The sequence below is a fragment of the Corticium candelabrum genome, chromosome 5 (genome assembly GCF_963422355.1).
Source record: "Corticium candelabrum chromosome 5, ooCorCand1.1, whole genome shotgun sequence".
In the NCBI taxonomy this organism is placed as follows: domain Eukaryota; kingdom Metazoa; phylum Porifera; class Homoscleromorpha; order Homosclerophorida; family Plakinidae; genus Corticium; species Corticium candelabrum.
In genome coordinates this window covers 7,663,129-7,690,926 of record NC_085089.1, presented here as the reverse complement: position 1 = coordinate 7,690,926, position 27,798 = coordinate 7,663,129, and the positions used below count along the sequence as shown (strand labels likewise).

Sequence of the window (27,798 nt, the reverse complement as noted above, 5' to 3'; positions counted from 1 at the left end):
TTCCATCTCCACTCGCCAGAACTCGTCGGATTCGCATAGCCTTCTCTTCACTAATTAATTGCGAGTTCTGTTTCGCTGAAAGAGTCTGCAGAAATTCGCGGAAGCTGTCCCGACGGTGATCAGCCATGTCTAGAACTAACGCGGGTTCGTATTTCGCGCGACTATTCGCGAATGGGTTAGCCCGTATGAGAATTCCCGAATGGGCTAGCCCATTCGCGAACGGTCCGGATTCCTACTTGGGTCGTATCATCGGCACCAGAGCCGTATCTAGATATACGGCTCTGGCCGACACGCTAACAACACCAGCGCTAACAATGAGTGCATTCTCACTGCATTCCAAATTATTGGCAGTCCGTCCGTCCGTCTACTTTTGTACTGACAGTAACTATTCTACCTGGTACACTGTAGTTACTGTCACCCTAGCGCATGCGCGCCTCAGGTTTTAACATGTATGCATTTCTTAGACATGGATTGGTGCAGGATTGCGGATACCTAGATAACAAAGAACGATAACTGTTAATTACTATATACTTTTTTTAGAACTACCTGGTAGCTGATTAGCCCGTTCTTTCCCCGGGCAAATTAATTAATTAACTCATTAACTCAATTAACACAAATTCCCGCAGTTGTTGGACAGAGAGACAACAGAAAATCCTCAATAGCTAGGCATGACCAAATCACGTCTAAAGTCGCAGCTATTTCGACATTTCCGTTAGACGTTGTCACTTGGAAGATGTTGCTGCCGTTGCAGGCAACAGGTGTTAACGTTAACGAAGGTGGCAGCTATACTATGCGCGTACACAGGGGCAAACGAAAGTCCTAAATTAGAGGAGACCGTTAGTGCGGTCAGCTATATAATAGCGGTACCGCCCTCGAAGTCCCGACGACTTAAACCTAGGTCACAATACTGACGCCGACGTCAACGTCAACGCCAATGTCAACTCGTCGACGTCGTCCTGTTCACAATATTTTGAGATGTCACTAAGTTGTGCGCGTCAGACCGCGCACGCGTGCCTAATCACGGACAACGATTCCGATGATGATCTTCTCTTGCTGCTTCTCTTGCGACGTCAATCAACGTTTTTCCTTCCAGATCCGGGATGCTTACAGCTCTGCTGATTCGCTAAAAATGCCCACGTGGTTACATTTGACTCTGACAACTTCAGGTTTTTGACGCCGCGCCACTTTGTTCACGTCCACCCAGGTGGACGTCACGACGCCGCGTTGACTTCGACGTCGGCGTCAATATTGTGAACCAGGCTTTACTTTAGTGGGTGCACGTTCTCTCTGCTCACACGATGTAACGTAGATACTAAACTACTTGCAGCTGATTATTGCAATGTCATCCTCAAGTGACAACCAGACAGTCTGGTCCGTCTAAGTTAAGAATTGTAAACGTCAAAACAATATGGCACGGGTATATATGTGACTAACCTAATAAAGTCACGTTCCGCGTGCCATATTACACCTACATATATACATATGCGTGTTTTACACCGTGTGTGTGTGTGTGTGTGTGTGTGTGTGTGTGTGTGTGTGTGTGTGTGTGTGTGTGTGTGTGTGTGTGTGTGTGGTGTGTGTGTGTGTGTGTGCGTGCGTGCGCGCGCGCGCGCGCGTGTGTGTGTGTGTGTGTGTGTGTGATTTACACCCTATATATATATATATGTGGTTTTACACCCTATATATATGCGTGTTTTACACCCTATGTGTGTGTGTGTGTGTGTGTGTGTGTGTGTGTGTGTGTGTGTGTGTGTGTGTGTGTGTGTGTGTGTGTGTGTGTGTGTGTGTGTGTGTGTGTGTGTGTGTGTGTGTGTGTGTGTGTGTGATTAACACCCTATATATATGGGTGTTTTACACCATATATATATATATATATATATATGGTTTCACACCATATATATGTGTGTGTTTTACACCCTATATATGTGACTAACCTAATAAAGTCACGTTCCGCGTGCCCTAACAAACCCTGCTACATGCATGAACAAAGTGCTCTAGCTTAATTAATTATCAGAGGATAGTATTCTAGGGGGTCTCCAATTAATGTCACAGTTCCTAATTCTAGAACCATATAGCTAAATTTACGTAGAACAGATGAAGATGAAATTACATTGTCTCATACTGCTGTTGTACCAACAACTGTTCTTCTTTGAGTAACTGCCCTTTTCTGTACATTTGAACAGCTTGCTCGTGCTCTCCCAATGATTTCAGTATAACTGACAGTTTAAAATAGAGATGGTCTTCTGGTTTAATGCGGATTCCATGTTCATAAAGGCTTGCAGCAGTGTCTAGATCACCATTAGCTTCAGTTAATTCGGCATATTGAATAACAACGTCAAAGTTGTGAGGATTCAGTTTGTATGCTTTTCTAATGGCAGCCTCTGAGCCAGTGATATCATCCAGTTGTTTAAGGTAGCGAGACAGAGTACTGTAAGCTACAACAAATTTGGGATCGTAGTCAATGGCTTTCTGCAGAAACTCCAAACCTTTGTCATATTGACCATCATCATAAAGAGCTTCACCTAATTTGTGGCATATCTCTGCACTATTGGGAAGTAGTGTATAAAGCTGATAATATTTCTCAACTATTTGTTTTTGAACATCATTCTGTATATTCCTATCTTCTGTATTAAGGACTTTGACATTCAGTTGATTTAGATCGTACACTAGCTGTTCTGCTGGTGTTGATGCCTCGACTTTCTGTAATCCAATAGCCAAAGTATCACCAATATTAATTGTTCCATGGTAATATGACTCAGGTAAATACAATATCTCTCCAGCTTCTTGCACACACTCTAGAGGCTTATCATTTCCCTCCAGTGTTGGATATATGTTTTTCAGCCAATCTATTTGACTATATCCTGGCCACACACCCCCTGGTGGAGTTTTGTTTGGAGGATACAAAAACCAACGTTTTCGACCAAGTACAACTGCATTCCACGCGTCTGCATGTTTATGAAAACTCACACCACTCCTCGATGCTCCCATGAAGAAGAAGCTGTCAGTACCCTCTTCATTAATATTAGCAAGCAAGTGAGGAGGATGAAAACTGTGTTGCAGTTCACTGTCTTGAAAGAAATGTCGATCAAAAATGTAGAAAGGTTCGTCAGATATTTCATCTCTTTCGTTCATCATTTCTTCAACATACTCACCAAACGAAGCTTGAATTTCTCCTGCTCCACCTGACTTAACAATATCCAGTGAGCGTCCTGATGATACAGACCAGTAAGAATAGAGATCAAGAAGTTTGCGACGTTGAAATAGATCTGGATCTGTCCAGTCAGCAGCACCGTTTGGAAACGTCAGCAATAGAGGTTTCTTGAAACGGTACAGAGACTCAAATTCATCAACAGTCACACTGTTAGCGTCGCGTCTCTCGATGTTGCAGCGTGTCGCATCCAGTTCTTCCCTCTCCCGACGGTCTGCCACCCTCCAGCCATTTGCAGACGTGTGGTGTAATAATTGTTGCAGCTTTAATGATTCACTGTGCGTGTACGACGGGTCATCAGCCACCAGTGGCTCTTGCGGAGTAGCGACAGAGATCAACACCGTCGCTAGTGCACCAAAAAACAAAAGGAACAAACTGGCAAGAGAGATGACGAAGAACGGTCGGGTAACGTAGTCGACTGTCTGATCGACGTCCACAGTGACAGCAGGTTGACTGGTGTCAGTATGCCGTCTTTTCCTTGTCCTCACGTTCCTTTTCGTCATAAGATGTGAGCTTTCCGCTTTGCTTACCTAGTAGTTGAAAGCTACTAGCTATAAAAAAACTCATTCTCTAGCATGGTGGGATTGCTGATATTTACATATATCAGAGAACGATAGCGTTTGGATTGTAATTTACTTTTAATTACTAGATACTTGTAGGTCTAGGGTTTAATAGTGGCAGCGAAATCCAACACATTCGGCATAGCACAACCGACGTAGCACGTGAGAATGATAATTAGTTAGCTAACAGCACGTGAAACCTGATGGTGACGTCCAAGTGCAAAATCGAGCTGTTGGCAAAAAGGATTTGCGAATTTGCAAATACTGCAAATGCTCACACTCGTATACGGCAGATACGTTGTAGTAGTTGTACGTGTAGTATGCAACAATGCAGTTGTGTCTACAGCAAGGCAATTGCAAGAATTATGAATAACAAGAGAGTTTGTCTGTGACATGCACGCATTCCACAGCACTCACAGTCATAAGTCACCTGCAGTAGTATTGCATTCCTGACATTACCGGGTACTGTGTACCTGCGATTAAGATGATGTCATCTACCTTAGCAGGCCCGGATACAGGAGTTTTGAAAGAGGGAGTTGACCTGGTAGCAGTTATTTATAGCATTACTAATCTTCTCTTTTCTAATGAAATTATCGAACCACGCCTATTGGAAAAGAGGGGGTTGCAAACCCCTCAACCCCCATCTGGATCCGGACCTGCTTAGAAACTAACGTTTAGCTAATATACCAATGTATTGTGGCCGTTTATAGCGAGACTAATTTTAGTATTAATAAGTAATTAATTAACTTTTACTATTAATAAATTATTAATTAAGTCCTTATTGCCGGTTGTTTTGTTACGTTGTGTGTGTTCCTACAAACAAACAAACAATCCTACCCATGCAGCCTAGTGTCTAGACTACTACAAGCGTTTCTTGTGCAAGCTGCAGACAAGGCAACAGAACAAATTGAGATGAGCAATTACACACCTTTCGTGATCCGGTCTGATCATTCCTTCGGTACACACTACATCATCATTGTTATTATTGGCAGTGTGTGTCTCTCAACATAATTTCTGGATGTCCCGTATGGTCTCGTGATGTCAATTTTGTTTGCACTCTCGTAGAGCAAGGCTCCATATCGATCTTTCTACAACGTTGGGCGACTGTAACGTGCCAACAATGCCTTTTTCGTTATTACGTCGCGGCAGGAGCCAGCGGAACTCGCTGAGACGCACCGGCAGTCAAAAGGGCAAGAAACGCAACGATCCTTCACTGGAAATAGAACGACTGATGAAGCAGATGCCACCCGAGCCAGAACTGAGCGAGAAATTTGCTGAAGTCGTGGTAGGTTGACAGGCAGCTCACCAGGATGTTGTGCATGTGTGTGTACTGTACGTGACTCCCGTTCACACACATCTGTCTCTATTGCAGGATGAACTCGATCTCAGTGCAGCGAAACGTGAAGGAGTGCTGGCATTGCCACCGGAAGCGAAGTGGCGCCTATATCTCAACCAGAAATTTGTAAGAGTTTCGTGTTATGGCACCGACTCTGTTAGCTTACTGTAATGTGATCTTACCCATGCGACTCCCTCGTCGTTTTGGTCTGTCTGGAGTAGACTTCCTGCTAGTTCTCTACCAGTTGACCTACTAGGTCTAATGTATTCTTGTTCTTGATTCATGTTTGCTGCATGTTCAGTTGGGATGTTAGGCCTCTAACTTTAGTATGCAGAGTCAAACTGTTCGAATCCGGTCGTTGAAGTTGTTGCTGTTGTAGAAACATTTGACTGGAGATGACAATGATGTGGAACGCACCAGCAAGTACATCAGTGATGTAAAACATCTAACAGGAGTAAGCATATCTTCCGTCATATTTTCTGCATGCGTGCATGCCTTGCCTAATATGGAGAGCTTTGGTTACTATTTGCTCTGACTTACTGGGTCTGTACTATTGAGTGTTGTCGTGCGGGTTCTAATGGGGTCATTGCTTTTCGTCAATTTTTATAGGCGCCATATCCACCAGATATTCGTGAGCAGCAGTCCAGTACAAAATTGGCAGATAATTTGAAGACTGCACTTCGCACTCAGACTCAGAGGTGCTTTCTGTTTCTTGCCTTCTTGCTTGGTTTTGTCATTGTTTTGTTGCTTGTGGCTTGTCTAGCTTTGTAAACCAGTTCATTCAGGCCAATGGTCTTGATTGTTTGCTGGAGTTTCTACAGCAAATGGATCACAGCACTAGGTTCGATATGTGGTGTTTTGGATTTAGTTATCTATTCAACTGCTGCTCTTTTTTTCAGGCAAAGTGGGATTCACACGGCTATTATTGGTTGCATCAAGGCACTGTTGAACAATACAGTGAGAACTCTAGTTTAACTGCGGAGTGTGTGTGTGTGGTGTGTGTGTGTGTGTGTGTGTGTGTGTGTGTGTGTGTGTGTGTGTGTGTTCGTGATTGATTGATATATATATATATATATATCTGTATGTTTAGTATGGGCGTGGTCATGTCCTCTCACACATGAAAGCAACCAGCATCATTGCACAGAGCCTTTATACAGACAATGTCAAAACAAAAGTTGCAGGTAACATACATCTTGCCAACGTGATTGGAGGATCTTATGCAGACATTCTGTGTAGTTTATGAGATTTTGGGTGCTGTTTGCTTGGTGCCCGGTGGTCACAAAAATGTTTTAAAGGCTATGTCACATTTTCAGCATTATGCTTCAGAGAGAACACGTTTTCAGGTTTTGTAGTTGTTATAGTCGGATGGTATTTAGGTTGTAATGTGCTTCTGGGTAGACTGTGGTCCTTGATTTGGATCATTCTACTGGAATGTATCGTGAGGAGGTGAACCTCAAGACTGCTGTGATGTCTCTTCTCAATGCACTCTTGTGTGGTGGATCAGGAGAGGTGTGTTAATTGCTGTGTTGGTAATCCTTGTTGTAGTATGGCTTGGTTACTGTTTTAAGGACCATCTAGAGTTTAGAGTTCATTTACGTTATGAATTCCTCATGTTGGGATTCCAGCCCGTGTTTGTCAAACTTCGGGGGCAGAGCAATTCTATTCTTGACAGGTTTCTGGTTGCAGGAGGATTTAATGTGGTTCTTGTGCATGACAAATGTTTATTTGCAGACATTTAGAGTTTTTTGAGCTGATGAGGAAAGAGGATGAACGAGAAATTGCATCACGATTTGAAATGGTATGTTGTCTTTGATTCAAAGAAATCTCTGTCTTGATGTTCTTTCTGATGCAGCCACACATTGATACCAATAGTGCATCTGCCATGTTGGATGTTCTCAAACGGAAGCTGGCCCATTCACCTTCATACCCACACTTGCTTTCACTATTACAGCACTGTCTTATGGTTCCTGGTACATACAAAGTGATCAGTATCAGTGTATGTCAGTGACTAATACCTTGCTTCTTTATGAATAGTTGAAGGAGACTACCTAGCACATCGGTGGAAACTTCTTGATCATGTAGTACAGCAGATTGTCCTGCAGCAAGATGGCGGTGTAGATCCTGATCTAGAACCTTTGAAAATTGATGTTCAAGACATTGTTCATCAGTAAGCTTTAATGCAAGCATGTCTGTATGTAGTTGTCAGCTTCTCACACCCTATGTACTATTCAGTTTATTTCGTGAAGAAGAAATGGAGAAAATGACGGCACAGCTTGAAGATGTAAAGAAAAGTAAGACAACGTTAATTTTGAGAGCTTGTTGTGACTGCCATTTGTTTCTACAGCAAAGGACGACCTTCAATCAAAGCTTGGAAAGAAAGAAAGAGAATGTGAAATTCGGACAAAAGAGAAGGTCTCGTGAAGTGTAGTGTGCATGATCTTAGCTGCTACATCATTAAATCTAAAAATGCTAGGAAGATGTAAAGAAAGCTCTCAATAAGATAATGACAAAACTGGAGAAGGAGCAAAAGGAGTTGCGTGAGTATAAACTACGTGAAAAGGAACTGAACGCATCAGTGACTGAGCTGAAAGCAAAGGTAACCAACCGTCTTCAGCATACTGTGATGATGTTAACCAAATGACACTATTTTGTTTCAGCTTGATCGTGAAATGCTTGACCGAGTTCGACTCGAGAACATCTTGGAGAAAAGCAGTGTTAGTTTACCAGATGATGCCAAAGCTGCTGCTGGAATGGATGCTGCACAGCTGAGCTTGCGACTGAGTGGTGTGGATGTATCTTCTCAACCTGCTCTTCCTGCTCCTCCGGCACCACTAGGATTGGCTTGTCCACCACCACCACCTCCTCTTGTTCCTGGTGGTCCCATACCACCAGGTGCAGTGTTTATCAAACACTTGATTGTACATATTGATTTTACTGAATTCTATTTGCATTGTTGATTCAGGTCCACCCCCACCTCCCGGTGCCCCTGGATTTGGTTCTTCCAAACAAAAGAAAATACCCAAGGCTTCACAGCCACTGAAATCATTCAACTGGTCGAAACTAGGTGAACACCAAGTCAAGAAAACATTGTGGAAGGATCTCGATGACGCCCATGTTGGTCTTGTTTGCTTGATGGCATAATTGAATGAAATAGAGGTGGCTGTTGTTTTGAAGGTTTTCAGGTTGCTTGATCTGCCCAACTTTGAAAGAAGCTTTTCAGCATACCAAAAGGTTTGTTGTCACTATTTCCAGAATGAATTGTGACTTACTATTTTGTGTACAGAAAGAGGGATCAACTGAAGATGTATCTCAAATCAAAGCAAAACCAAAAGAATTGTCAGTGATTGATGGACGTAGGGCACAGGTCAATACACGTAATCTGACTGTAGTGCATCACCAGACAACACATTGTTTGATTGGTTGTAGAATTGCACAATATTACTCTCCAAATTGAAGATGAGCAACGAAGAATTGAAGTTAGTTGTGCTGAGTATGGATGATGAAGAAGAAGTAACTGTGGACATGGTTGAACAGGTGTTACTAAGACTAATTGTGTTAGGTTTGTAGGAAATAGGGACCTAATGTTTTGTATTTCTGACAGATATTGAAATATGTTCCACAGCAAGATGAGGTACAGCTGCTAATGTCACACAAGGAGGAGATTGATAAGATGGCACGAGCTGACCGCTTTCTTTATGAAATGAGCCAGTTAGTTTTCTGTAACTCTTCCGTGATAATAAACTGATGCAGTTGGTGCTTAGAATTAATCATTATGAGCAGCGAATGGCTGTACTATTCTACAAGAAGAAATTCAATGAGAGAGTTGGTGAATGTCGACCCAAAGTAGAAGGTGATAGCCGCATAATCCGTCTTGTGAGTTGATCATACACAGTAGACTGAGCCTCTCATTTTCAGCTATTTTCAGGGCATCTAGAGAGGTTGCCCGCAGCACTCGGCTCCGCCGTTTATTGGAGATAATTCTAGCTCTGGGCAATTACATGAACCGTGGAGTTAGGAGTAATGCATTTGGTTGGTACCCATCTGTCAGAACTCGTTGCGTAGGTCAATGGAAGACTTTTGGTGTTGTGGTACTGCAGGATTCCGCATTTCCAGTTTGAATAACATCATCGACACGAAGTCAAGTACAGATCGCCGAATGACACTTCTTCATTATCTGATTGAAACTGTAGAGCTCAAGGTCGGATGGAGTACTGTACCGCTCTCTTACTTGTTGTTGGTCTGACTTTGTGTGCTGTGTACAGTTTCCGGAAGTACTCCAATTGGAACGTGATTTGCCTAACGTTAGGAACGGTTCCAAAGTCAAGTGAGCTACACATTCAAGTGGATGTTAGGATTTCCCTTATGCTTGTTAACGCTGTTTCAGCATGACCGAACTGGAAACAGAAATGCTGGCTCTTAAGCAAGGACTGGAAAGAGTGCAAAATGTGCCTCAATTTACTATGCTCGTGTCTTCGTCTTATAGTTGTATAGTGTCATTCTCTTCTAGGAATTAAACTACCATTCCACGCAATCAACTAGAGAATTGGGAGACCGCTTTGTAGATATTGTCAGTGACTTCGAATCACTGGCTTCTGTTCAACTAGCTGAACTCGAAGAAATGTTAATTGACTCCAAAATACAGGTCCGTTCATGTGTCTGCATGGTTCACATCATCCCAGTGACTGTTGTTAAAGTACATATACTGTTCAGTTTAACAAGACTGTGGAACTGTTTGGTGAAGATCCCATGAAAACACAACCTGACGACTTCTTTGGCATGTTCGCTACGTTTCTGCAATCATTTGATGTAAGTAGAGGTAAGACATTGTGTGAAGCGGTGTAGTGTTGATGAGGGTGTGTAACAGGAGGCTCGTCAAGAGAATGAAGTAATGAAGAAGAAACGACAAGAAGAAGCTCGTAAAGCTAGGGAAATGGCCGAGGTAAAGTGCTAACATGCCGTCTTTCTGTGTCTTGTACCAGAAAGTGGTCGCTCTCTTTGGCAGCAAAAAGAACGAGAAAAACGAGCAACGGAACGTCGAAAAAGAGAGCAAGAATCCCGGTCTAGCGACAGCCGAATCAAGCCCAAGGGCGTTGGCAAGAGTGAAAGCGGTGAATTCGATGATTTAATCAATGCCCTACAAAAAGGCGACGTTTTCGGTGAAGACTTGGCGAAATATAGACGAAAACACGGACGTCGTGTGTCTGGCCACGGGGACAGCGGCAAGTCACCAAAACGAGTTGTAGGAATTCCCGAGAGTAGGGAGAGATCACCTGCTGGTGACTAGAGTAACGTTGGATCCCATGCAGTACTGTAAGTGCCATGTTATCTTCATAACGACATGCGTTAGATACATTGAATTTCTTTCAGGTTTCTACAATTTTATTATGGACCAAAAAGGAAGCTTGAGCAATACATAAAAATTTTTATTGATAGACTTGTCGACAATCCATCATTTCATCATTAGCCCTGTCGTTTCTTACAGAGTTTTTCGTTTAAACTATATACATTAAATGTAATCTCGGAATAGTTATTTACCAGGTTTTGCCTCACTTATTATTTCTGGCGCATGGATCATGTCTACTGCATGTTCAGCTTGTCGAGTCGCTGTCTCAGCTTCTTCAGGTGCTCTACGGCTTGTGTTGTCAATGGATCGCGTGCTCCAAGCTCGCGTTTGTAAACTGCAACGAGAGTCGTCAAACAAACAAACGCCAGAACGCAAAACGCTCGCCACTACTTTCAGCTGCTTTCTGGACGACAGGAACGGCCTCTTCCAGGATATCAGTGAGAAGTGGCCTGGGAATCTTGGCAGACGATACTGTCATAGCGTCATTCCATGCATGGGGAAACAAATACACTATACCTCTGTGCAAGAGCGGATCTCTTGACAGTCAAGAACCTTTCCGTGCTGAGCATTCTGTCATTGTGACGTAAATAGACCGCTGGTGTGAAATGCATGCTATCTCTAAACAGATAACACTAAACCATTACCTTTGCTATGGTGTTCTTCCAAGTAACTGCTCGGGATTGCCACTTCATTTCAGGCGTCATACATTCCGAGTCTGTCAAATCCCAACCATCTGATTTTTGCTCTATACATTCTTAATACATAGACTTACCTGTACCGTCCAAACTCTGAGCCTTGGAGACCAGCCAAGAAGATGGAACGACTTTGAGACCCTTCAAAGCAAAGAAATTTCGACAGTCTGCTAAACATCAAGCACATGTATATCTTACCTGAGAAACCATTTCATCTGTGTTGTCACCTATTACTTCAACTACCGAAATTTCGGGTAGCAATGCAACTGTAGTTTTAAATCTTTTCAAAGTAGCAACCTCCGCCAATGAAAATGCAAGTCAGGTAGTGCAGCAAAGTAGTAGAGTCGGTAGTTCTCAAATACCGGCAAAAATAAAGCTTTTTACCCTTTATATTTAAGGTGTATAAAGGGTAAAAAGCGTTATTTTTGCCAGTATGGAGAACTACCGACTCGGGAAGAGGTGCTTTTAAGGTGTACAAAGGGCACAAAGCTCTATTTTTGCCGGCATTTAAAAACTACCGACTCTACTACTCAGCAAATGCAATAAGTCAGGATCTTTTACCTGCAACGTCCCGCTGTTATCTTTCAGTCCGTTTTGTTCCCAATCACTTAGATTTTGTGGCAAGTGAATTTCTTGACTATGAGATGTTATCACAGATGTACTTCGAGAAGAGGAAGAAGAACCGAGAGAAAGACTGTCAACTGTTGGAATACACACAGGTGGAACCATCGCCTGACACAGTGAAAATTTGCTAAAAACCATGAGTGTCACAACGCACTGTTCAGTATGACAAAGCTCTCTTTGCTCATGTTTGCCATGGCGTAAAGAAATCAAGGTGTACAGTGGAAACAAAACCAGCTGTCCCACCCAACAATGTTGCCAGCAAGGCCAAGCCCGCAGCAAGCGCTGCATACACATCTGCATTTATATGTTGCGATCTAGCCCAAGTAGTATACATGGCTAAACTTTCAGAAGATGGAAAGAAGCAAACTGGTCACCCAAGGACCGGTGTAATCTAGAAAGACATTTATGCAAGCCTGCTGCATATACCCATCTCTTCTGAAGCTTCTTTTATTTAGAGCTCCATTTACGGGCTCACATGCATGGCAGTAAAGCACAGCACCTAGCCATAAAACTCAATAGCACTCCTACCACAAAAGTCGAAAAGGGTTATGCTGCATTCACTGTGCATGACCCTCTCAGCTAGGTACTGCTGTGCTTGCATACTATGCACTCTGTAATAACAGAAATGAATGTTGTGTGCTGTGCTCTACTATGCAGTCTGTTGAACCATTAATTAATTAATTAACTAGTTGTTCGGTATCTGTAGGCGCCTTGAGTTGGCGAGTAACATGCCCAACGGAGTTTTCTGACCGTCTACTGAAATGCAGCGTCCTAGCTAGACAATACGTATTTGTTGAAACCCTGTCATGGAAGTAAACATGCAAACTTCCTAGTAGTTTAGATTACGTATATAGGCCTGGTATAGGTATTCGTTGTTTCCGATCATGATCAAGACAATTGAAATGTACAGTATAAGTATGCTCTTAGTAACATTGTAACGATCGACAGTGGTATGGTATTTACTGACATAGAAATTGATATCGGAAAACATTGACTATCAACAGTGTTAGATGCAGCACAGTGTAGTTAAGGATTGATCATAGTATGGGACGTGTGAATAGCTGACTGTAGGTGGCATTCAGCTAATAAAGGTGTTTCTTGGTTGTCAAGTACACCCAATCCCTAGCTACAATACAAAAGGACGGGGAGACGGAGCTTTATGAGGGTTTTTCTTCGCCGTTTGGTCACTTGTATGAATCGTTCCTATACTGATCTGTAGTCAGACATGGAAACAACTTTTTGAAGTAGGTCTTATAATGAAACGTGTCGTGGAGAGGAGAATTTGAGGTTCATGTGTACACACACACACACACACACACACACACACACACACACACACACACACACACACACACACACACACACACACACACACACACACACACATCAAGAGCTCGATGGATTGCCATATAGGACCACGCCCCTTTCTGTTGTGTGGGCCAGATTAGAAGCCTTGCTACGCTCAGCAACTAACCACATGGTTCAACATAATAGAGCACAGCACACAATTAACGTTCGTTTCTATTAGTAGTAACAGAGTGCCTGGGCAAGCACAACAGAACAACCTAGCCGAGAAGGGTCATGCACAGTAAAGCACAGCATGACCCTTCTCGGCTTCCATATCCTATCCATAGATAACTGTGTATGTAGATATCTTTTACATACACATCTATACATACATGTATATAACAACACAATGCAAATTTACTTTAATTAATTAGCTAAGTGTCCATACATAATAGATAATACTTACGGATTGGCATCGCACATTTGTTTCAGGCATTTCAATGGCATCATCTTCCTCAGTCACATCTACTGAAGTCTGACCCTCCATTCTGCTGACAAAAGGCACGGTTGCTCGCGTTCATGATCACGTTTCCAGAAGCGCCAGAGACCGTGTAAACCGTCACCTTGAAGGAGTACGAGAGAACTCTTGCGTTACATATTGCCCTCGGGCAAGATAACCGCCTCCGGGAGTTTCTTCTGTCATCGACAACACTGTACACACACGTGACGCACATTCAAATTCAGTCACTTCCTCGGTTTCTACAGGCATGCGCAGTAATGCATCCTTCCAAAATGTACACCAACACACTACACTCTCTACTAGCATTCCTGCGGTACAGTAATTCAATAAAACCTCCCGTTCCCTTCGAACAGGCGCCAACGTACGGGATTAAAAACAGTCGTAAATACACAAAAAGGCCGCAATGGTCCAGACACAGAAGAGCAGCGCACATCAAAGAAACAACTTGCTGTCCAAAACGAGTGGCATGACTGGAATAACTTGCCTACACAATCATCTCAAGATGGTAAGTAAGATCTATATGAGACCACGTCGTTTCTTGTAGTCACTTAAGTTGAGAGATCTCTTTGGCGTCGACTCTTTCATAACTGGTGTTGACTTCACAGGCAGTGCTGAAGACCCTAACAGAATAACATTGAGTGTATTAGTAGTAGAAAATACATAGTGCAGTCAGTAGCGGGCATCAAACGGTCATGCTCATGCTAGCTATCATTACAAAATGGTTGTTGAGACAAACATACATACAGACAACCAGACACACAAGCAAACATACATACATACATACGGACAAACAGACAGTCAGTCAGACAAACAGACAGACATTTAAATATTTTTGGTTATAACAGCATTCATTTACAAAAGTATGTGAAAAAGACAGACAGACAGACAGACAGACAGACAGACATGTAATACATGTAATCTATATTGTACTTATTACATTTATTGTTCATTAGCTGTTACTTTAGTTTCACCTGTATTAGCTTTGATGTATACGTAAAATATAAGATTTGACAAACAACAGACAGAAAACAGGCAAGACAGACACTAGCATTCGACACCGCTTCTACATACTAACCACAACGAGCATAGACACCAAATTGAGTAAACAATACAGGCTGTCAAAGAATTATATAACAATGGTGCATAACAGCTGCTATCATTAACATTGTTCATACCGTTTGTTGGCTCAAGAACTGTAAGGTCGATGTTAATGTCAAAATCATGAGCAGAATAAAGATCATCATTTTGTTTGCTGTCTCTCTCATCCAGTGAAGTTCGTCGACTGCTAGTTTCACTTTCAAGCCGCACAGATGAATCTTTAGCTTCTACAGGACTTTCTTGAGACTTCACAACACTCGTGTCAGACAGCTGATTAGCCTACACATCCACCACAAAACTTACCAAAATTGTGACAAACGTGCATTCCAAAGTAACTGACCAGAGACTGCTTTGGTGTGGTCTGAGCTTGTGCTGCAACCAAACTAACATTTTCCACAGCAAGAGCATCCTCACGAGTCTGACAGAATAATAACCATCAGCAGTTAGTAATGAAATTTCAGTGACGTCTAAATGACTCACTTTAGTAACCATTTTGGGTGTACACTTACGCCTTGTAAAAGGATCATCAACAGTCTTGTCTAACTGTGCCATTTCCTCCTAGCAACAACAAAACGTATAGAACAAACATAAACAACAATATATAGTGTCTAACCGCCAGTGCTTTTTCAGCATCAAGCAAGTTCTTTTTCCTATTTCGCTCATTGATAGAACTACACAACAGATCAAACTGTGCTGCAACAATGTGAGGCAACTAACAAGCTCTCTTTGAACCTAATAACACTAATTCCTTTGCTGCGTGCTTTATCTAGTTGTTCCGCTCGCTCTTCCAGCTCTGACAATTTCTGTCGAATTGACTCTACTTTCTCATACTCACTACCAGTCTCAGCTATCTCCTAGAATTTAAAATGTCAACATGACATCACAATAACCTCTGTTCATTGTGAGATTGTGCAACACACACACACACACACACACACACACACACACACACACACACACACACACACACACACACACACACACACACACACACACACACACACACACACACACACACACCAGCTCACGCATCAGTCTGCTCTTTTGCATGGCATAGTTTCGAGGATTCTTAGCAAATCTTTGCTTTGCAGCAACAATCTGTTCTATTTCCTCATTTTGGAATTGATGGTGCTTTGCTTTCTCTATGTCTCGTTGCTTGCGCTTCACATGTTCATGAAGTGGCAATGGTAATCCATTAATCTCCATCTATCAAGTATAAGATGCCTTATCTCATGGACTCTTTCTTTATCTCTGTATCTTATACCTCATGTCTCCACTTCTGAAATTCTGTTTCTGTGAAGTCACCATTGGACACAAATTCTATCCGAAATACTCTATCTTGAACACCATGCCTATAAAGCAAACACTGGAGCTAACAACTGTGCCATCGGATACGAAACAACAAGCAATGAAAATACAGTAAATAAAAGTTATCAAGTGTAAAAAAAGTAGCAGAGGCATTCAACGGAGAAACACACACTCTACTCGTATAACAGCCATACCTTAATCGAAGTCCTGTGTTGGTTCTTGTTTTGCCGAGACTGTAAATTTTGTGAGTCTCCACAACATCCGTCACCTCTGCTACCTAACAAACCAACTGTTGACTACCACAAATGTGTACCATTCTGCTGCACTCACCCTGTAGATGGCTCGACCTTCATATGAACCTATGCCTATCCTCACAAAACAGCCAATAACAGTGTCTTTAAAAAAGGGCATATGACACCAACTAAACATAAATTACCAATCAGTTTAGGGTTTTAATTCATACAACTGAATTCTTGGTTACTATTCCAACTTGTGTCGAGACAGGCGGATTTTATTTATATCTTCCTTCAGTGTGATTGCGTAAGACAACGCAGTTGAAGATGATCTATTGCCAACAGCATCATAGAATGCAAACTGAAAGAAATGCTGTGTTCATACTAACGTCTTATTATCTTCATCTAATGAGTCAATGTTACTGCCTCTTCCCTCTTGATCACTTGATGAGTCATCCATATCTCCTTCGTCACTTGTAAATACATCACTTGTCTTACACGGTTCCTTTGTAGAAGTTTCAAGGTGAATTTCATCTTCAGCATCTTTCTTCTTTTTGTCTGCTACACGCCTTCTCTCTTTCAGAGCTTCTATTGCTTGTGATTTCTTGTCTTTAGCTGAACTTGAAGGTTTCCCTCTCATCGAACGTGTCAGTGGCAACTCTTTCTCCTTAGACGATGCGTCCTTTCCTTCTGAGAACTGTTTGCGACGTTCTTCTGCTTTCTTTGATCGCTTCAGTTTTCTTTCAATTTCAAGACGTTCTTTCATTGACTGCCTAGCTTCATATCGCTTCAATAGTTCTTGCTCACGCTCAGCTTCAGTCATCAGTGACAGACGCCGCCGATCTGAAGCGTCACCAAGCAGTTCATCATCCAGGCCATCATCATAATCAGCAGGATCAATAGATGAATCAGACACATCATCACTGTCCAAATCACCACTCTCTAAATCACCACTGTCACTGCTAGACCCAAACAATTCTCTTTGCTGCAACTGTAAGTTAGTGTCTGAATTTTCTGGTGACTCCGATTGTACAGACACTTTCCGTTTCTTAGCAGCAGACCCACTGGCAGTCGTGACTCCTCGAGCAGCCTTCTTCCTTACTTTTGCCTTTTGTTTTTTCTTTGGACCAGAAACTGTCCACTAAAATCAAACGTTTACTACTGCCTCGGCTGCATAAGTATTTAATAATAATCGTAACCAACAAATACAAACACAAGTAATCATAAACATCCGGGAATTAGCGTCTTACACAGGTACGTGTAGACCTAAAGAGACCTACCTCCATGTCACTTCCACTGTCAGACGAATCACTGTCAGAGTCGTTGTTCTGTGCCTTTGTAGCGCTCGATTGAACAGGAGTAGTCAGCGAGTCCTGCAGACAACACGAAACTATGAACAAGGCCCGCAAGACAACAAGTAAAATCAATTGACCAATCCAAAATCTCCGTCATCATCGGAATCATCCGAATCGGAAACGACAGCACCAGACTTCTTCCTTTTCTTCATGACACATACATCCGGGTGATTTAGGGGCGTAGTATACATCCGGGTGATTTAGGGGTGTAGTCCATATTACATTGTTGATTTCACTCATCATGGAGTGCAAAGAGAGACTGGTCTGTGACGGCGCGCAAGCCGTGTACAAGTGTGATGACTGCGAGTCTGTTCAGTGCTCTGAATGCTTAGAAAGTCTACACGGACTGACGTCCATATATAGGAAACACAATATGAGTCGTCTTGACGTGCCCCTCTGTAAGGGCCCTTGCAATCCCAAGCAACAGGCGGCCATGCTATGTACGGTCTGTAAAGCCAAGTTGTGTCAGAGTTGTGATGAGAAGGTACACAGCGGTCGCAGAAGCGGCCACGAGCGAGTAGCAATGGACGATTGCGTCAGCACTGCTAGTGCAGAGTCAGCAGCTCGTGCAAATGAGACGAGAGCGCTTGGTGTTGACGTTCAAACGAGCGCAGTGAAGGTTCCTTTAAATCGAAAGGAGACTGCAACTTCTCAGATTCAGGAAGTAAACGACACGAAGCGACGTGAAGAAGTCCAGCAAGTCAAGCCGCCAGGGGATTCCCCTCCACAAGCTTCGGATCTTCTCATCAGTTTTGACAGTCTCACCCCGCTGACAGCGGCACATGCTAACTCACAGCATTCAACAAATCTTGATTTGCTCGGCTGGGATAGTAATGCTGTAGACCATTTGACTAGTGCAACTCCTGCTGTTGATACTGCTGCAAGGCCAACTGTGTCATCTTCATCACCAGATCAACGGTCACGTGACTGTCAAAGTCTGCTGTTAGTCAATGAGCAAGAGCAGCTTATGGTTTGTAATGGTTTGTATGCGTCGTATGGCCCATTGTTTGAATCTTGTGCTTTCTAGGTTGACAGTGTTGAGGAATTAGTTACGAAACTAGACATCGACCCTTCTGATTGTGTCAAGGTTGTTTCCATAATTGGCAATACAGGCGATGGCAAATCACATACACTAAACCAGGCTTTCTTCAATGGTCGAAATATTTTCTGCACATCTCCCCATCAAGCTACGTGCACCATTGGTGTGTGGTGTGCGTATGATCCTAACAAACATCTGTTGTTCCTCGATACTGAAGGCATGCTGGGTTCAACTTCACGTCAAAAGGAACGCACTCGCTTACTTCTAAAGATTCTTGCCATCTCTGACATTGTGATTTATCGTACTAGAGCCGAACGACTTCACAATGACATGTACCACTTTCTTAGTACTGCATCACAATCTTATAAGAAGTTCTTTGCCTCTGAGTTAGCAGCTGTTTCAGAAACATTGAAGCTTGATAAGCAGCATTGTGGTCCGATTGTAATCATTTTTCATGAGACCACACACACAGTTTTGCTTGGTCAGGGCGAATTTCCTCAGATGACGTCGAAGTTGAGACCTTCTAATGCCAGCAAGCTGTTGCGGCAACGATTTGACGAGCTAAAGCAGTCTCCTGATGCTTTCAGTGCATTGCATTATATTGGTACTCGAACACAGACTGAACCTACTGACTTCAAGACATTGACGAAAGCAGTTACGACGCTGGCTCATGACAACAGTGTGCGATCCCCACGGCGTATTGAAGTAGTTTACCAAAGCTTGCTGGCGCTCAACTCTAAGTTCAGTCATACCTTGCCAAACGAATCTCCAGTTGGCTTTGCAGATGAGTACTTTACTTGCCAACAGAAATGTTTGGTTTGCGAGTAAGTTATAATATACAAAATACCCAGTTGTGTTTGTGGCATATTTTGATCTAGAAAGCGTTGTTCAATACCAATGAATCACGAGAAAGATGACATTCCACATGAACCACAGGGCAACAAGCCATGTTTGTCTAGCCACGATTACGATAACAAAACTTACATTTGCCAGGTTTGTGTTAAGACATTAAAGGGTGAGGTCTGATGATATCCCAGTTTGTCTATAGACATGTTACAATGATCGTGGAAAGAAACAGACGGTACTTCCTAAATCAATTAGTTCAAAGGATTCCAATTTGGTTGGTCTGATGAAGTATGCCTGGTCAGGGTGAGTTGTGTGCTTACAGTTAATTAATTTTTATGTCACTGGATGTTGTGTTGTGATAGATATATACTTGAATGTCCTCAGTGTGGAATTATCTACCGAAGCAGGCAGAACTGGTTTGGCACTACGCTTGGACCGAACGAAGCAGGAGCAGTTCGAACAGAATATCAACACGTTTGGAATAAGGTATAGCATCATTACGTACGAATTCAGTGTGCATCACAATGTATGAGTTGACTGTTTGCACAGTCTGAACACAGTGGCCAAGGAACACACAATGCTGCTCGAAGACTCATAGAAACTGTTAGTACAGCAGCAACTAGCATGGGACGCTTGACAGCCCCTGCAGCGAGCGCCATGTCTGAATGGGTTAATGACAAGGTAGCACCGTCTTACTGGGTGCCGAATTCCCAACTGAAAGTAATCAACACTTGTGTGATTGACCTTTGTGATGTACTTGCACTGATCCGTGCTGATGATTCCCTCCCTATAGGCTTGTCACATGTGTAATATTCAGTTCAATTCTGATGCAACAAAGCATCACTGCCGAGCTTGTGGTAGGGGATTCTGTTATCGTTGCTCAAGCAAGAGTTACCCAGTACCATCACATGGCTGGGGAGACACCCCTGTTCGTGTGTGTGACAAGTGCTTCGAAAAACTCCAAAAAGAAACCGAGACAGACACCAAAGAAGGTGTTGAAGGCAGTCAACAAAGTGGAGAGTGTGAACCTGCACCTGCAGACGTTATGGCTCGAAAAGTCACAGAGGTCGTCCGTTCGGCTGTAGGTGTCGTTGCTACTGCTGTAGGATACTCCAAAGAGTTAATCACTGATTCAGCAAGGCCTGAATATTGGGTTCCAGACGCAGACATCACCAACTGCACCGTATGCAATACAGAATTCACAGAGAAGGCAAGTAAGCATCATTGCCGTTCGTGTGGCAAGGGCGTCTGCGACAAGTGCTCAAGCAGTCGCTATCCGGTACCATCTCGTGGCTGGGACGAAGAAGTTCGGGTGTGTGATACATGTGTCAAGAAGAATTACGGGAACAAAAGAAATTCAAAAGGAACTGACTAATTGCGCTAGGTAGCTTGTTTTGTATAATATCATTTACAATAAACTAGCGTTACTGCTCTTGTTGTTGAGCTTCTGCTTCTGCGACAGCTGGATTATTAGTGTTGTCAGTACCTTGTTGTTGGACTTGCTCCACTCTTTGTTGCTCCTTCTCTCTTTGTTGCTCCTCCTCTCTTTGTTGCTCCTCCTCTTTCTGTTGCTCCTCCTCTCTCTGTTGCTCCTCCTCCTCTCTCTGTTGCTCCTCCTCTCTCTGTTGCTCCTCCTCTCTCTGTTGCTCCTCCTCCTCTCTCTGTTGCTCTTCCTCTCTCTGACGTCTCTGTTCCTGCTCTCGTTGCCTCCGTCTTATTTGAAGTCTCTCGAGCTCCTGCTGCTGTCGTGCTCGATAAATCAAAATAATAAGACCAAGCATGCCGGCTAGGAATGCCATTGCGTAGAGGTCCCAGTCTTTACCGAAGAGAGAATCCAGACCCAACTTATGCATCATTTCAATGAACTACAAAGAGACAAACAGCTTCAAAATATCGTATACATACTTTCAATTTTTAGTGAAATTGGAAATTTGTTGAATGTGTATCTTTGCTTTGATGTTACACATTGTCATCACAAATTGCATCTATGTGCCAGTTGGTCACATACTGGTGCAACAGACCATCCGACTGACAAGCATTGGAGGTCTAGCTGCCCCATCAGTTCTCCCAAATAACAGAGCATGTGCTCAGCCAAAGTATACAGTACAAACCAGTAATTCAATGTGTATGAATTACACATAAGCAGTAAGATGTTGATTAAAACTTTAAAAAAATTACTTTCTAGTTTAAATTAATTTTAATTTTTTTAAGTTTCAAAATTATTTTTAATTTTAATTTCTAACCCTAGTCAGTTAAAAATCTTTAGTGCAACCTGCTCTGCCTGACTATTGTCAACGTGTAGTGTCACTTGTCTAACTTCATTGGTCTGTCTGATTAGGGGTGCATTTCTTTTACCTCCACCAGCTCAACCGGTCGAGACAGTAGAGTACTTGTGCATTTCTTTTATCTCCACCAGATTACGTGGTAGAGGTCCACCAGCTCCACCAAATGTTGGTTGAGCTGGTAGAGTTCAGTGGAGGTAGGCTATTGCGCATGCCCACATGTGGACAAATAGCGAAAACAAGGCAAAAGTATGATTTCAGCAGCTAGACCCTAACCCTAATGGTAACTATAATCCCAATATTCCAATTGATTCCCGTCTGTGTATCAATGCCTCCAACTGGTTCCCTGATAAATCGTAGTTGTTGAATAAAAGCATCATCAGAACATCTACTTCAGCCATAGCACCGGTAAGAGTGACTCTAAAGAATAGAAGGAGATCGCGTTCTTCATGGGCATTATCCATCTTGAGCAACAGTAAGTGTGCATGCTTAGGTCCACTCTTGTGTTCCTTTTACAGTCTTCCACTGAGATTACTTCCACTCAACTAGAATACCTCTACTGTCTCAACCGGTTGAGCTGGTGGAGATAAAAGAAATGTGCCCTAGTTGTTGTGTCATTTGCATTCTTATCTCCCATGATACACACACACACACACACACACACACACACACACACACACACACACACACACACGCACACACACACACACACACACACACACACACACACACACACACACACACACACACACACCAGTACCTCATTGCAGTATTTCAACTTGAGCTTAATTCCCAGATTCGCCAATGCTAAAGCAGCAGGTGCATGTGCATCCATGCTCGTCTCTGCTGCCATGTCATAAAACCGTTTTGCCAAATGAAAATCCTAAAAACATCGCCACCATCTAGCACACACTAACAGACTGCCAGAGACACGCGCACCTCTTTCATGCCCAATCCATGTTCATGCATGTAACCCAAGTTGAACATCGCCTGTGCACTGTGTTGCTGCTCACTGGCTAGCCGATAATGAAGGGCAGCAGCCTCATAGTCCACTTTCGTACCATGTCCGTAGTAGTAGTAGTCACCGAGCTTGAGTCGAGCCATCCCATACCCTAACAAACAAAACACCATAGAATCAATTAGAGATCCATTATTGCTGCATCTGTTGCATTGCCACACTCCACCTTGACTCGCCGCTCTGTCCCAATGCAATAATGCACGTGGCAAAACCTCGTCCTTGTCTATTATTGTTGATTCATCTGCAACGTGATTACACGCTTAACCAACCGGCTGTATGTCCGACATTCTGTATGACTATACGTTTATCTAGGATATACGCCGCGTTGCTCTGCGCCACCTCATAACCCATTTCAGCCAACAACATGTACATCATCACTGCAACATCGGCATGTCCGGCCTTGTAGAAATCATTCGCGTCCATTAGTAACTTCACCCATGACCCACGTTCGGCGACATTCTTATACAGCTGTAGTAAATCCAAACAGTATATTTCACGGTCATCGTGACTACCCTACTGATCCTAATGTTTTTCAAGTAATAATTTTTTCAAAAGTATTGCCTCAAAAATAGGATAATAGAAAAAATACTATTTTGGTCTCGAAAATCGTCGGTTGTCTGGGATTTTAGTGTTCGCGCGTGTGCATGAAACATCGTCAAAACTGGCCGCTAGATGGAAGTGTGCAGCTCAAGATGCTAACTAGAAATGTTTAGAGAATTGAACCCATCGGTTTGAAAGAATAACATAAACTTTTAAATTATTCTTGGAGTCTCAAAAGGAATTTGTCTTGAAAAACATTAGGAGCAGTAGGGTATGTTGACATTGACCATACCTCAACTGCTGTATGGCAGGAGCGGACGGCTCCCGCACCAGCAGCATGCATTTGTGCAAGATAATAAAATGCCAAAACATTTCCTGTAACATTGAATCAGATTGTAACACAAAATGCTACACTACACTACACGTGCTCTTACCTGACTGTGCGGCTAAATTAAACTGAATGATTGCTGTTCGAAAATCCTTTTTTACACCCAACCCAGCTACACAGTAAAAATTCAAGTTACTGATGTCGCGCAGTCTGCGTGGTCTCACTGTAGTGCATGATGCCGAGTTGAAGTTGTGCTTCTGCCCAGCCGCCTTCGGCAGCGCCTTTCATGTACTCGAGTGCCTTCTGGAAATCCTACTCAACGTGTTTCAGTTGTAATAGCCAAATGTGTTAATCACAAGCAAGTTACTTGTTTCACACCCTTTCCGTCAAGATACATCTTGCCCAAGCCATACATACCAACTGAATTGCCCTGAAAGTTAGTTAGAGGTGAAACAACATCGAACATTGACAGAACAAACAGCCTACAAAACATAATACTGCGCGCACACACACACACACACACACACACACACACACACACACACACACACAAGCACACACACACACACACACAAACACACACACAAACACACACACAACATTTCTTACTTCCTTTGCTGCAGTTCGAAAGTAACGCAATGCCTTCTCATAGTCTACCTCTACATGTGAGTTTTCTTCATAATATAGCTTCAACATCACAATTATTATTACAAAGATAACTATTAGCATTCGACATCAGATGAAATACCTTTCCTAGAAAAGCGTATGCTGCTGGATGATTTTCTTCGCTTGCAGCCAGAGATAAGAAATGAATAGCTTTCTGAACACAAAGCATACTATACTGTAGACATCTAGCACACTCTCTTGATTAACTAATATTAAACTTTACCTCCAAGTCTTGCTCAATACCACGCCCACCTTGGTAATACAATTGACCCAGAACAACCTAACAAACACAGCACACCTTTGGAGCCAAGTTCTGTATACAACATTATTGTGTTATTGATGATAACTTTTGTGTTGCTACCCAATTGCACATAAACATCAAAATTATGCTTTTCAGATATAAGACGTATATTAAAAGTCAGATTTCTGCCTATTTTGTTGTCCACAAAAACGCTTCGAGTGTGCTTAATTGTGACTACTACCAATCTTTTGCAAGTCTAGTGTCACTACAAATAAAGTGCTAGATTGCTTTCACTAGCAGCTCTAAAAGCTGTGACATCAGCCTCATACCTAGCTGTACGGTAGAAGCTATGACTTGACTCTGTCACAGCATATATCAAGGAATTAATTAAATAGCTGTAATTAAATTTAAACATTAGTAGTGTTGATGGGTAGACCTAGCATACACCAGAAGTAGCATCAACTGCAAGTTAATTGTAGCAATGCATAAAAGCAAGTTTGCTATCGACTTAACATTTCACAACATTTGGTCACCGAAATTCTGACATTGCCAGCCCAATGAGACTAAAATGCCGGAAACTACTTCTGCACAACTTGCAGACAACATGCCATGAAAGCTTAAGGTAAATGTGTACAGCTAGCATGCACTGAACAAAGATCTGGCTAAGAAAACGTGCCATAGTAGTCTCATACCGCTGCTTGGTGATCTCCCTTGTCGGCCAGAAAAGCGTAATACTGCAAGAGATCTTCATCCACTTGCTGTGACTGACTAGACTGCAAAACAAAAATACATGACAATCTTAATGAACACGTCATACCAAGAATAGCAGCTGTTCCTTACAAACTCTGCCTCATCCATTAATCTCGATCTAACCATGATTGGTCCACCAAGTGGAGTCATCTTCTCAGCAACTAGAAACAACTCTGAGAGCTAATCATAAAATAAAAGTATAAATGAGCAACCTGTTGTTGCTACTTTCTGGTAGTAAGTCAAGCCTGACTCACAGCTCTGCACAAGTGTAACTCCTGCCCAATATCGATAACCCTGCAAATGAGATAAGCATGTAATGTTTGCACTAGTGAAGCCTGCTATTGAAACTCTACCATTATCATTTGAGCAAACTCGTCTCCCCCTAGAGCAGCAAACTGATAGTACACCAGTGCCTATAATTAGATCCAAATGCATACATTCACACAGCACGTGTGATTGATTTCAATATCAGACAAGCTATACACACATATAATGAAGGTCTACTAGATCCTGACAGTATTTCTGATAAGTCAAATTGCATGAGTCATTGACTATCATGTAATTATCATGTTTCAAGACTATATGAAAAAACTATCTGTTCATCTGTATCAGTTTTAGACAAATAAGTTTTCTGTTTTACTGTTTTAATGGTTAGTTGTGTTTTTAGAAGAAGGAGGACATGGGTACATTGAAATGTAGTGTAAATAAAAAAGTCAAATTACATTGCCTCATACTTATCATACCAAATGACACATAAACACACACATGCATGCACAAGCGTGTGTGTGTGTGTGTGTGTGTGTGTGTGTGTGTGTGTGTGTGTGTGTGTGTGTGTGTGTGTGTGTGTGTGTGTGTAACATGTAGCAACAGAAAGCCAGTATGCCAATCTAATACCTAACTGATAACATTCATACCTTAGCCTGGCTAGAGTTCACTCCTACTCCTGTGGCGTACATGAATCCTAGTCCCTACACAACAAAAGTTGACACACTAGAAAACTCAACATGGAAGCAGCAAATTAAACCATTTGCCCAAGAGGCAGCCCTTTGTCCGCAAGAGCAGCAAACTTCTCCAACGCTCCAGTAAAGTTTTGAGGTGTATATGATCCAAACTGTAAACCATACAACTCAATAATTACAAGCAAAACACATAAGAAACATTGCCTTACAAGCTGAGCAAATGCCACTTTTCCCATAGCTGTTGCATTTCCCAGATCGCTGGCTTGTTTAAACATATAAAAAACTCTAGACAGAATGTTTAGCGATAATAGTATGTGATAACGTCTTCACTATGTCTCACTTTTGACTATCTGTTTTGTTGTCAACCATGTTAAAAGCAACAGCACAAAGTCTGTTGCCCTCCTCCAATTGCTCTTGTGTCCATTTCGTATGTTTAGGGGCTTTTGCAGCATTCGTATGAGTCTCTTTAACAGGAATGTCACCACCCTTGTCTGTGTTTTCGACATCAGATACTTTGTCAGAGACATAATCATCAACTGGAGAATGACCATCAGCATATCTGTTGCCTTCACTAGCTTGTAGCTCGTCAACTTGTGACTGCTCACTAGATAATCCAGAATTAGACAAATCCCCGCTGTACTCATCTACCCTTTCAGTTTCTTCTTTTAGTTGTTGTTGTTGTTGTTGTTGTTGTTGTTGTTGCTGTTGTTCATCATCTTTTTCTTGTTTGTCTTCCTCTTCATTTTGTTGTCCTTGTTGTTGTTGTTGTTGTTGTTGTTCTTGTTGTTCATCATCTTTTTCTTGTTTGTCTTCCTCTTCATTTTGTCGTTGTTGTTGTTGTTCTTTTTCTTCTTCTTCTTCTTCTTCTTCTTCCTCCTCCTCCTCTTCTTCTTCCTCTTCTTCTGCTTTCTCTTTTCCTTCATCTTGTTTATCTTTCTCCATTTCCTCGGCAAAGTTTGCTGCTTCCAAGTAATGACTACCCTCATCACTACTCATTGTTTTCCACTCATCCTCAATTGTTGACTCATCACTAGTAAAGTCAGTTGAGTACATAAAATCCTCTACTTCCTCTCTGCCGTCATGTCGATATAAATTTTGATGTAGTTGTTGTTTTCCTTCAACGTCATGAGTACTTTCAATGTCAACGTCTTTGTCAGAAAAGGATTCATCAAGTGGAATAAAATTGTCTCCTGCTTCCTGTTCTCTCTCAACAAGCAGTTCTTCGATTTCTTCCTCCACCACTTGTTCTAGATCTGACGTTTCCAACTCACTAGTATGTTCTCTACTTTCAGAATTATGTCTTTCTTGTTGCTCTTCCCAAGAGTCTTCATCCTCTTCTACTGTGTTAAGTTGAAATTCGGAGTCACCTGTTTTGTAAATAAGCAAGCTAGTGCATGCGCATCAGCAAATGAGGTGAGAAATCAAGTTAGAGTTCTAACCTGTAGATTCGTACACTAAACACACAAACATGATAAGCAGTAGGAGTTTCATGACAAGATCATCTGGCGAACTACAGTACGACTGAAACTGTGACGTGTCCCTGCAAAGTGATTAATATAAATGC

General features: G+C 42.3%; 6 protein-coding genes across 6 annotated transcripts; 2 read left to right on the top strand and 4 right to left on the bottom strand.

Annotated features, from left to right (window-relative positions):
* Positions 1-1,929: 1,929 nt before the first annotated feature.
* On the bottom strand, positions 1,930-3,722 carry LOC134180153 (uncharacterized). The gene has a single exon (XM_062647246.1). It carries the CDS (start codon positions 3,709-3,711, stop codon positions 2,107-2,109), a length of 1,605 nt encoding a protein of 534 aa, XP_062503230.1. The 5' UTR covers positions 3,712-3,722; the 3' UTR covers positions 1,930-2,106.
* Positions 3,723-4,818: 1,096 nt separating this feature from the next.
* On the top strand, positions 4,819-10,631 carry LOC134179769 (disheveled-associated activator of morphogenesis 2-like). Its single transcript, XM_062646726.1, has 32 exons — positions 4,819-5,053; positions 5,141-5,230; positions 5,484-5,558; positions 5,714-5,802; positions 5,868-5,945; positions 6,004-6,061; positions 6,195-6,285; positions 6,341-6,447; positions 6,503-6,613; positions 6,673-6,776; positions 6,836-6,902; positions 6,957-7,074; positions 7,139-7,271; positions 7,337-7,395; positions 7,449-7,516; positions 7,578-7,700; positions 7,762-7,996; positions 8,067-8,218; positions 8,279-8,335; positions 8,388-8,468; positions 8,531-8,638; positions 8,706-8,812; positions 8,866-8,954; positions 9,020-9,133; positions 9,202-9,302; positions 9,367-9,428; positions 9,489-9,549; positions 9,612-9,746; positions 9,815-9,910; positions 9,969-10,043; positions 10,107-10,414; positions 10,472-10,631. The coding sequence occupies exons 1-31, from the start codon at positions 4,889-4,891 to the stop codon at positions 10,386-10,388; spliced, it is 3,291 nt and encodes a 1,096-aa protein (XP_062502710.1). The 5' UTR covers positions 4,819-4,888; the 3' UTR covers positions 10,389-10,414; positions 10,472-10,631.
* Positions 10,632-10,650: 19 nt separating this feature from the next.
* LOC134179774 (uncharacterized) lies at positions 10,651-13,877 on the bottom strand. Its single transcript, XM_062646731.1, has 9 exons — positions 13,675-13,877; positions 13,518-13,599; positions 11,702-11,872; positions 11,339-11,437; positions 11,221-11,281; positions 11,093-11,163; positions 10,965-11,018; positions 10,839-10,905; positions 10,651-10,782 (listed from the first exon to the last, which is right to left on the bottom strand). Exons 1-9 carry the CDS (start codon positions 13,875-13,877, stop codon positions 10,682-10,684), a joined length of 909 nt encoding a protein of 302 aa, XP_062502715.1. The 3' UTR covers positions 10,651-10,681.
* LOC134179773 (RNA polymerase-associated protein RTF1 homolog) lies at positions 13,847-17,740 on the bottom strand. Its single transcript, XM_062646729.1, has 14 exons — positions 17,643-17,740; positions 17,491-17,583; positions 16,600-17,351; positions 16,459-16,542; positions 16,308-16,398; positions 16,172-16,254; positions 15,934-16,021; positions 15,690-15,875; positions 15,402-15,523; positions 15,283-15,340; positions 15,150-15,227; positions 15,010-15,087; positions 14,747-14,948; positions 13,847-14,191 (listed from the first exon to the last, which is right to left on the bottom strand). Exons 1-14 carry the CDS (start codon positions 17,715-17,717, stop codon positions 14,088-14,090), a joined length of 2,094 nt encoding a protein of 697 aa, XP_062502713.1. The 5' UTR covers positions 17,718-17,740; the 3' UTR covers positions 13,847-14,087.
* A 61-nt stretch (positions 17,741-17,801) lies between these two features.
* On the top strand, positions 17,802-20,893 carry LOC134179772 (zinc finger FYVE domain-containing protein 1-like). Its single transcript, XM_062646728.1, has 7 exons — positions 17,802-18,535; positions 18,593-19,428; positions 19,483-19,597; positions 19,653-19,753; positions 19,813-19,936; positions 20,000-20,170; positions 20,244-20,893. Exons 1-7 carry the CDS (start codon positions 17,807-17,809, stop codon positions 20,823-20,825), a joined length of 2,658 nt encoding a protein of 885 aa, XP_062502712.1. The 5' UTR covers positions 17,802-17,806; the 3' UTR covers positions 20,826-20,893.
* Positions 20,764-27,778, bottom strand: LOC134179771 (protein sel-1 homolog 1-like). Its single transcript, XM_062646727.1, has 21 exons — positions 27,674-27,778; positions 26,575-27,601; positions 26,444-26,519; positions 26,300-26,386; positions 26,190-26,243; positions 25,629-25,688; positions 25,488-25,569; positions 25,366-25,436; positions 25,218-25,298; positions 24,508-24,564; positions 24,367-24,438; positions 24,228-24,305; positions 23,986-24,048; positions 23,843-23,930; positions 23,725-23,790; positions 23,583-23,665; positions 23,053-23,218; positions 22,917-22,991; positions 22,672-22,844; positions 22,493-22,615; positions 20,764-21,315 (listed from the first exon to the last, which is right to left on the bottom strand). Exons 1-21 carry the CDS (start codon positions 27,723-27,725, stop codon positions 20,875-20,877), a joined length of 3,075 nt encoding a protein of 1,024 aa, XP_062502711.1. The 5' UTR covers positions 27,726-27,778; the 3' UTR covers positions 20,764-20,874.
* Between the last annotated feature and the right edge of the window lie 20 nt (positions 27,779-27,798).

What these genes read in the sequence shown, in the direction of transcription:
- LOC134179771 (XM_062646727.1), bottom strand. Translation starts at nt 27,725, where the DNA reads ATGAAACTCCTACTGCTTATCATGTTTGTGTGTTTAGTGTACGAATCT. An exon ending in TAATGGATGAGGCAGAGTTT is followed by an intron (nt 25,299 to 25,365) that starts GTAAGGAACAGC and finishes TTTGTTTTGCAG; the next exon opens with TCTAGTCAGTCACAGCAAGT. An exon ending in CATACGCTTTTCTAGGAAAG is followed by an intron (nt 24,306 to 24,366) that starts GTATTTCATCTG and finishes GTGATGTTGAAG; the next exon opens with CTATATTATGAAGAAAACTC.
- LOC134179769 (XM_062646726.1), top strand. Translation starts at nt 4,889, where the DNA reads ATGCCTTTTTCGTTATTACGTCGCGGCAGGAGCCAGCGGAACTCGCTG. An exon ending in TGGTGGTCCCATACCACCAG is followed by an intron (nt 7,997 to 8,066) that starts GTGCAGTGTTTA and finishes TTGTTGATTCAG; the next exon opens with GTCCACCCCCACCTCCCGGT. An exon ending in TTTCTTTATGAAATGAGCCA is followed by an intron (nt 8,813 to 8,865) that starts GTTAGTTTTCTG and finishes GTTGGTGCTTAG; the next exon opens with AATTAATCATTATGAGCAGC.
- LOC134179774 (XM_062646731.1), bottom strand. Translation starts at nt 13,877, where the DNA reads ATGCTAGTAGAGAGTGTAGTGTGTTGGTGTACATTTTGGAAGGATGCA. An exon ending in CAAATGTGCGATGCCAATCC is followed by an intron (nt 11,873 to 13,517) that starts GTAAGTATTATC and finishes TCACTGTGTCAG; the next exon opens with GCGATGGTTCCACCTGTGTG. An exon ending in ATAACAGCGGGACGTTGCAG is followed by an intron (nt 11,438 to 11,701) that starts GTAAAAGATCCT and finishes TCATTGGCGGAG; the next exon opens with GTTGCTACTTTGAAAAGATT.
- LOC134179773 (XM_062646729.1), bottom strand. Translation starts at nt 17,717, where the DNA reads ATGAAGAAAAGGAAGAAGTCTGGTGCTGTCGTTTCCGATTCGGATGAT. An exon ending in ATGACGGAGATTTTGGATTG is followed by an intron (nt 17,584 to 17,642) that starts GTCAATTGATTT and finishes TGTTGTCTGCAG; the next exon opens with GACTCGCTGACTACTCCTGT. An exon ending in AAAGGAATTAGTGTTATTAG is followed by an intron (nt 15,341 to 15,401) that starts GTTCAAAGAGAG and finishes TCTGTTGTGTAG; the next exon opens with TTCTATCAATGAGCGAAATA.
- LOC134180153 (XM_062647246.1), bottom strand. Translation starts at nt 3,711, where the DNA reads ATGACGAAAAGGAACGTGAGGACAAGGAAAAGACGGCATACTGACACC.
- LOC134179772 (XM_062646728.1), top strand. Translation starts at nt 17,807, where the DNA reads ATGGAGTGCAAAGAGAGACTGGTCTGTGACGGCGCGCAAGCCGTGTAC. An exon ending in ACAAAACTTACATTTGCCAG is followed by an intron (nt 19,598 to 19,652) that starts GTTTGTGTTAAG and finishes GTTTGTCTATAG; the next exon opens with ACATGTTACAATGATCGTGG. An exon ending in ATCAACACGTTTGGAATAAG is followed by an intron (nt 19,937 to 19,999) that starts GTATAGCATCAT and finishes CTGTTTGCACAG; the next exon opens with TCTGAACACAGTGGCCAAGG.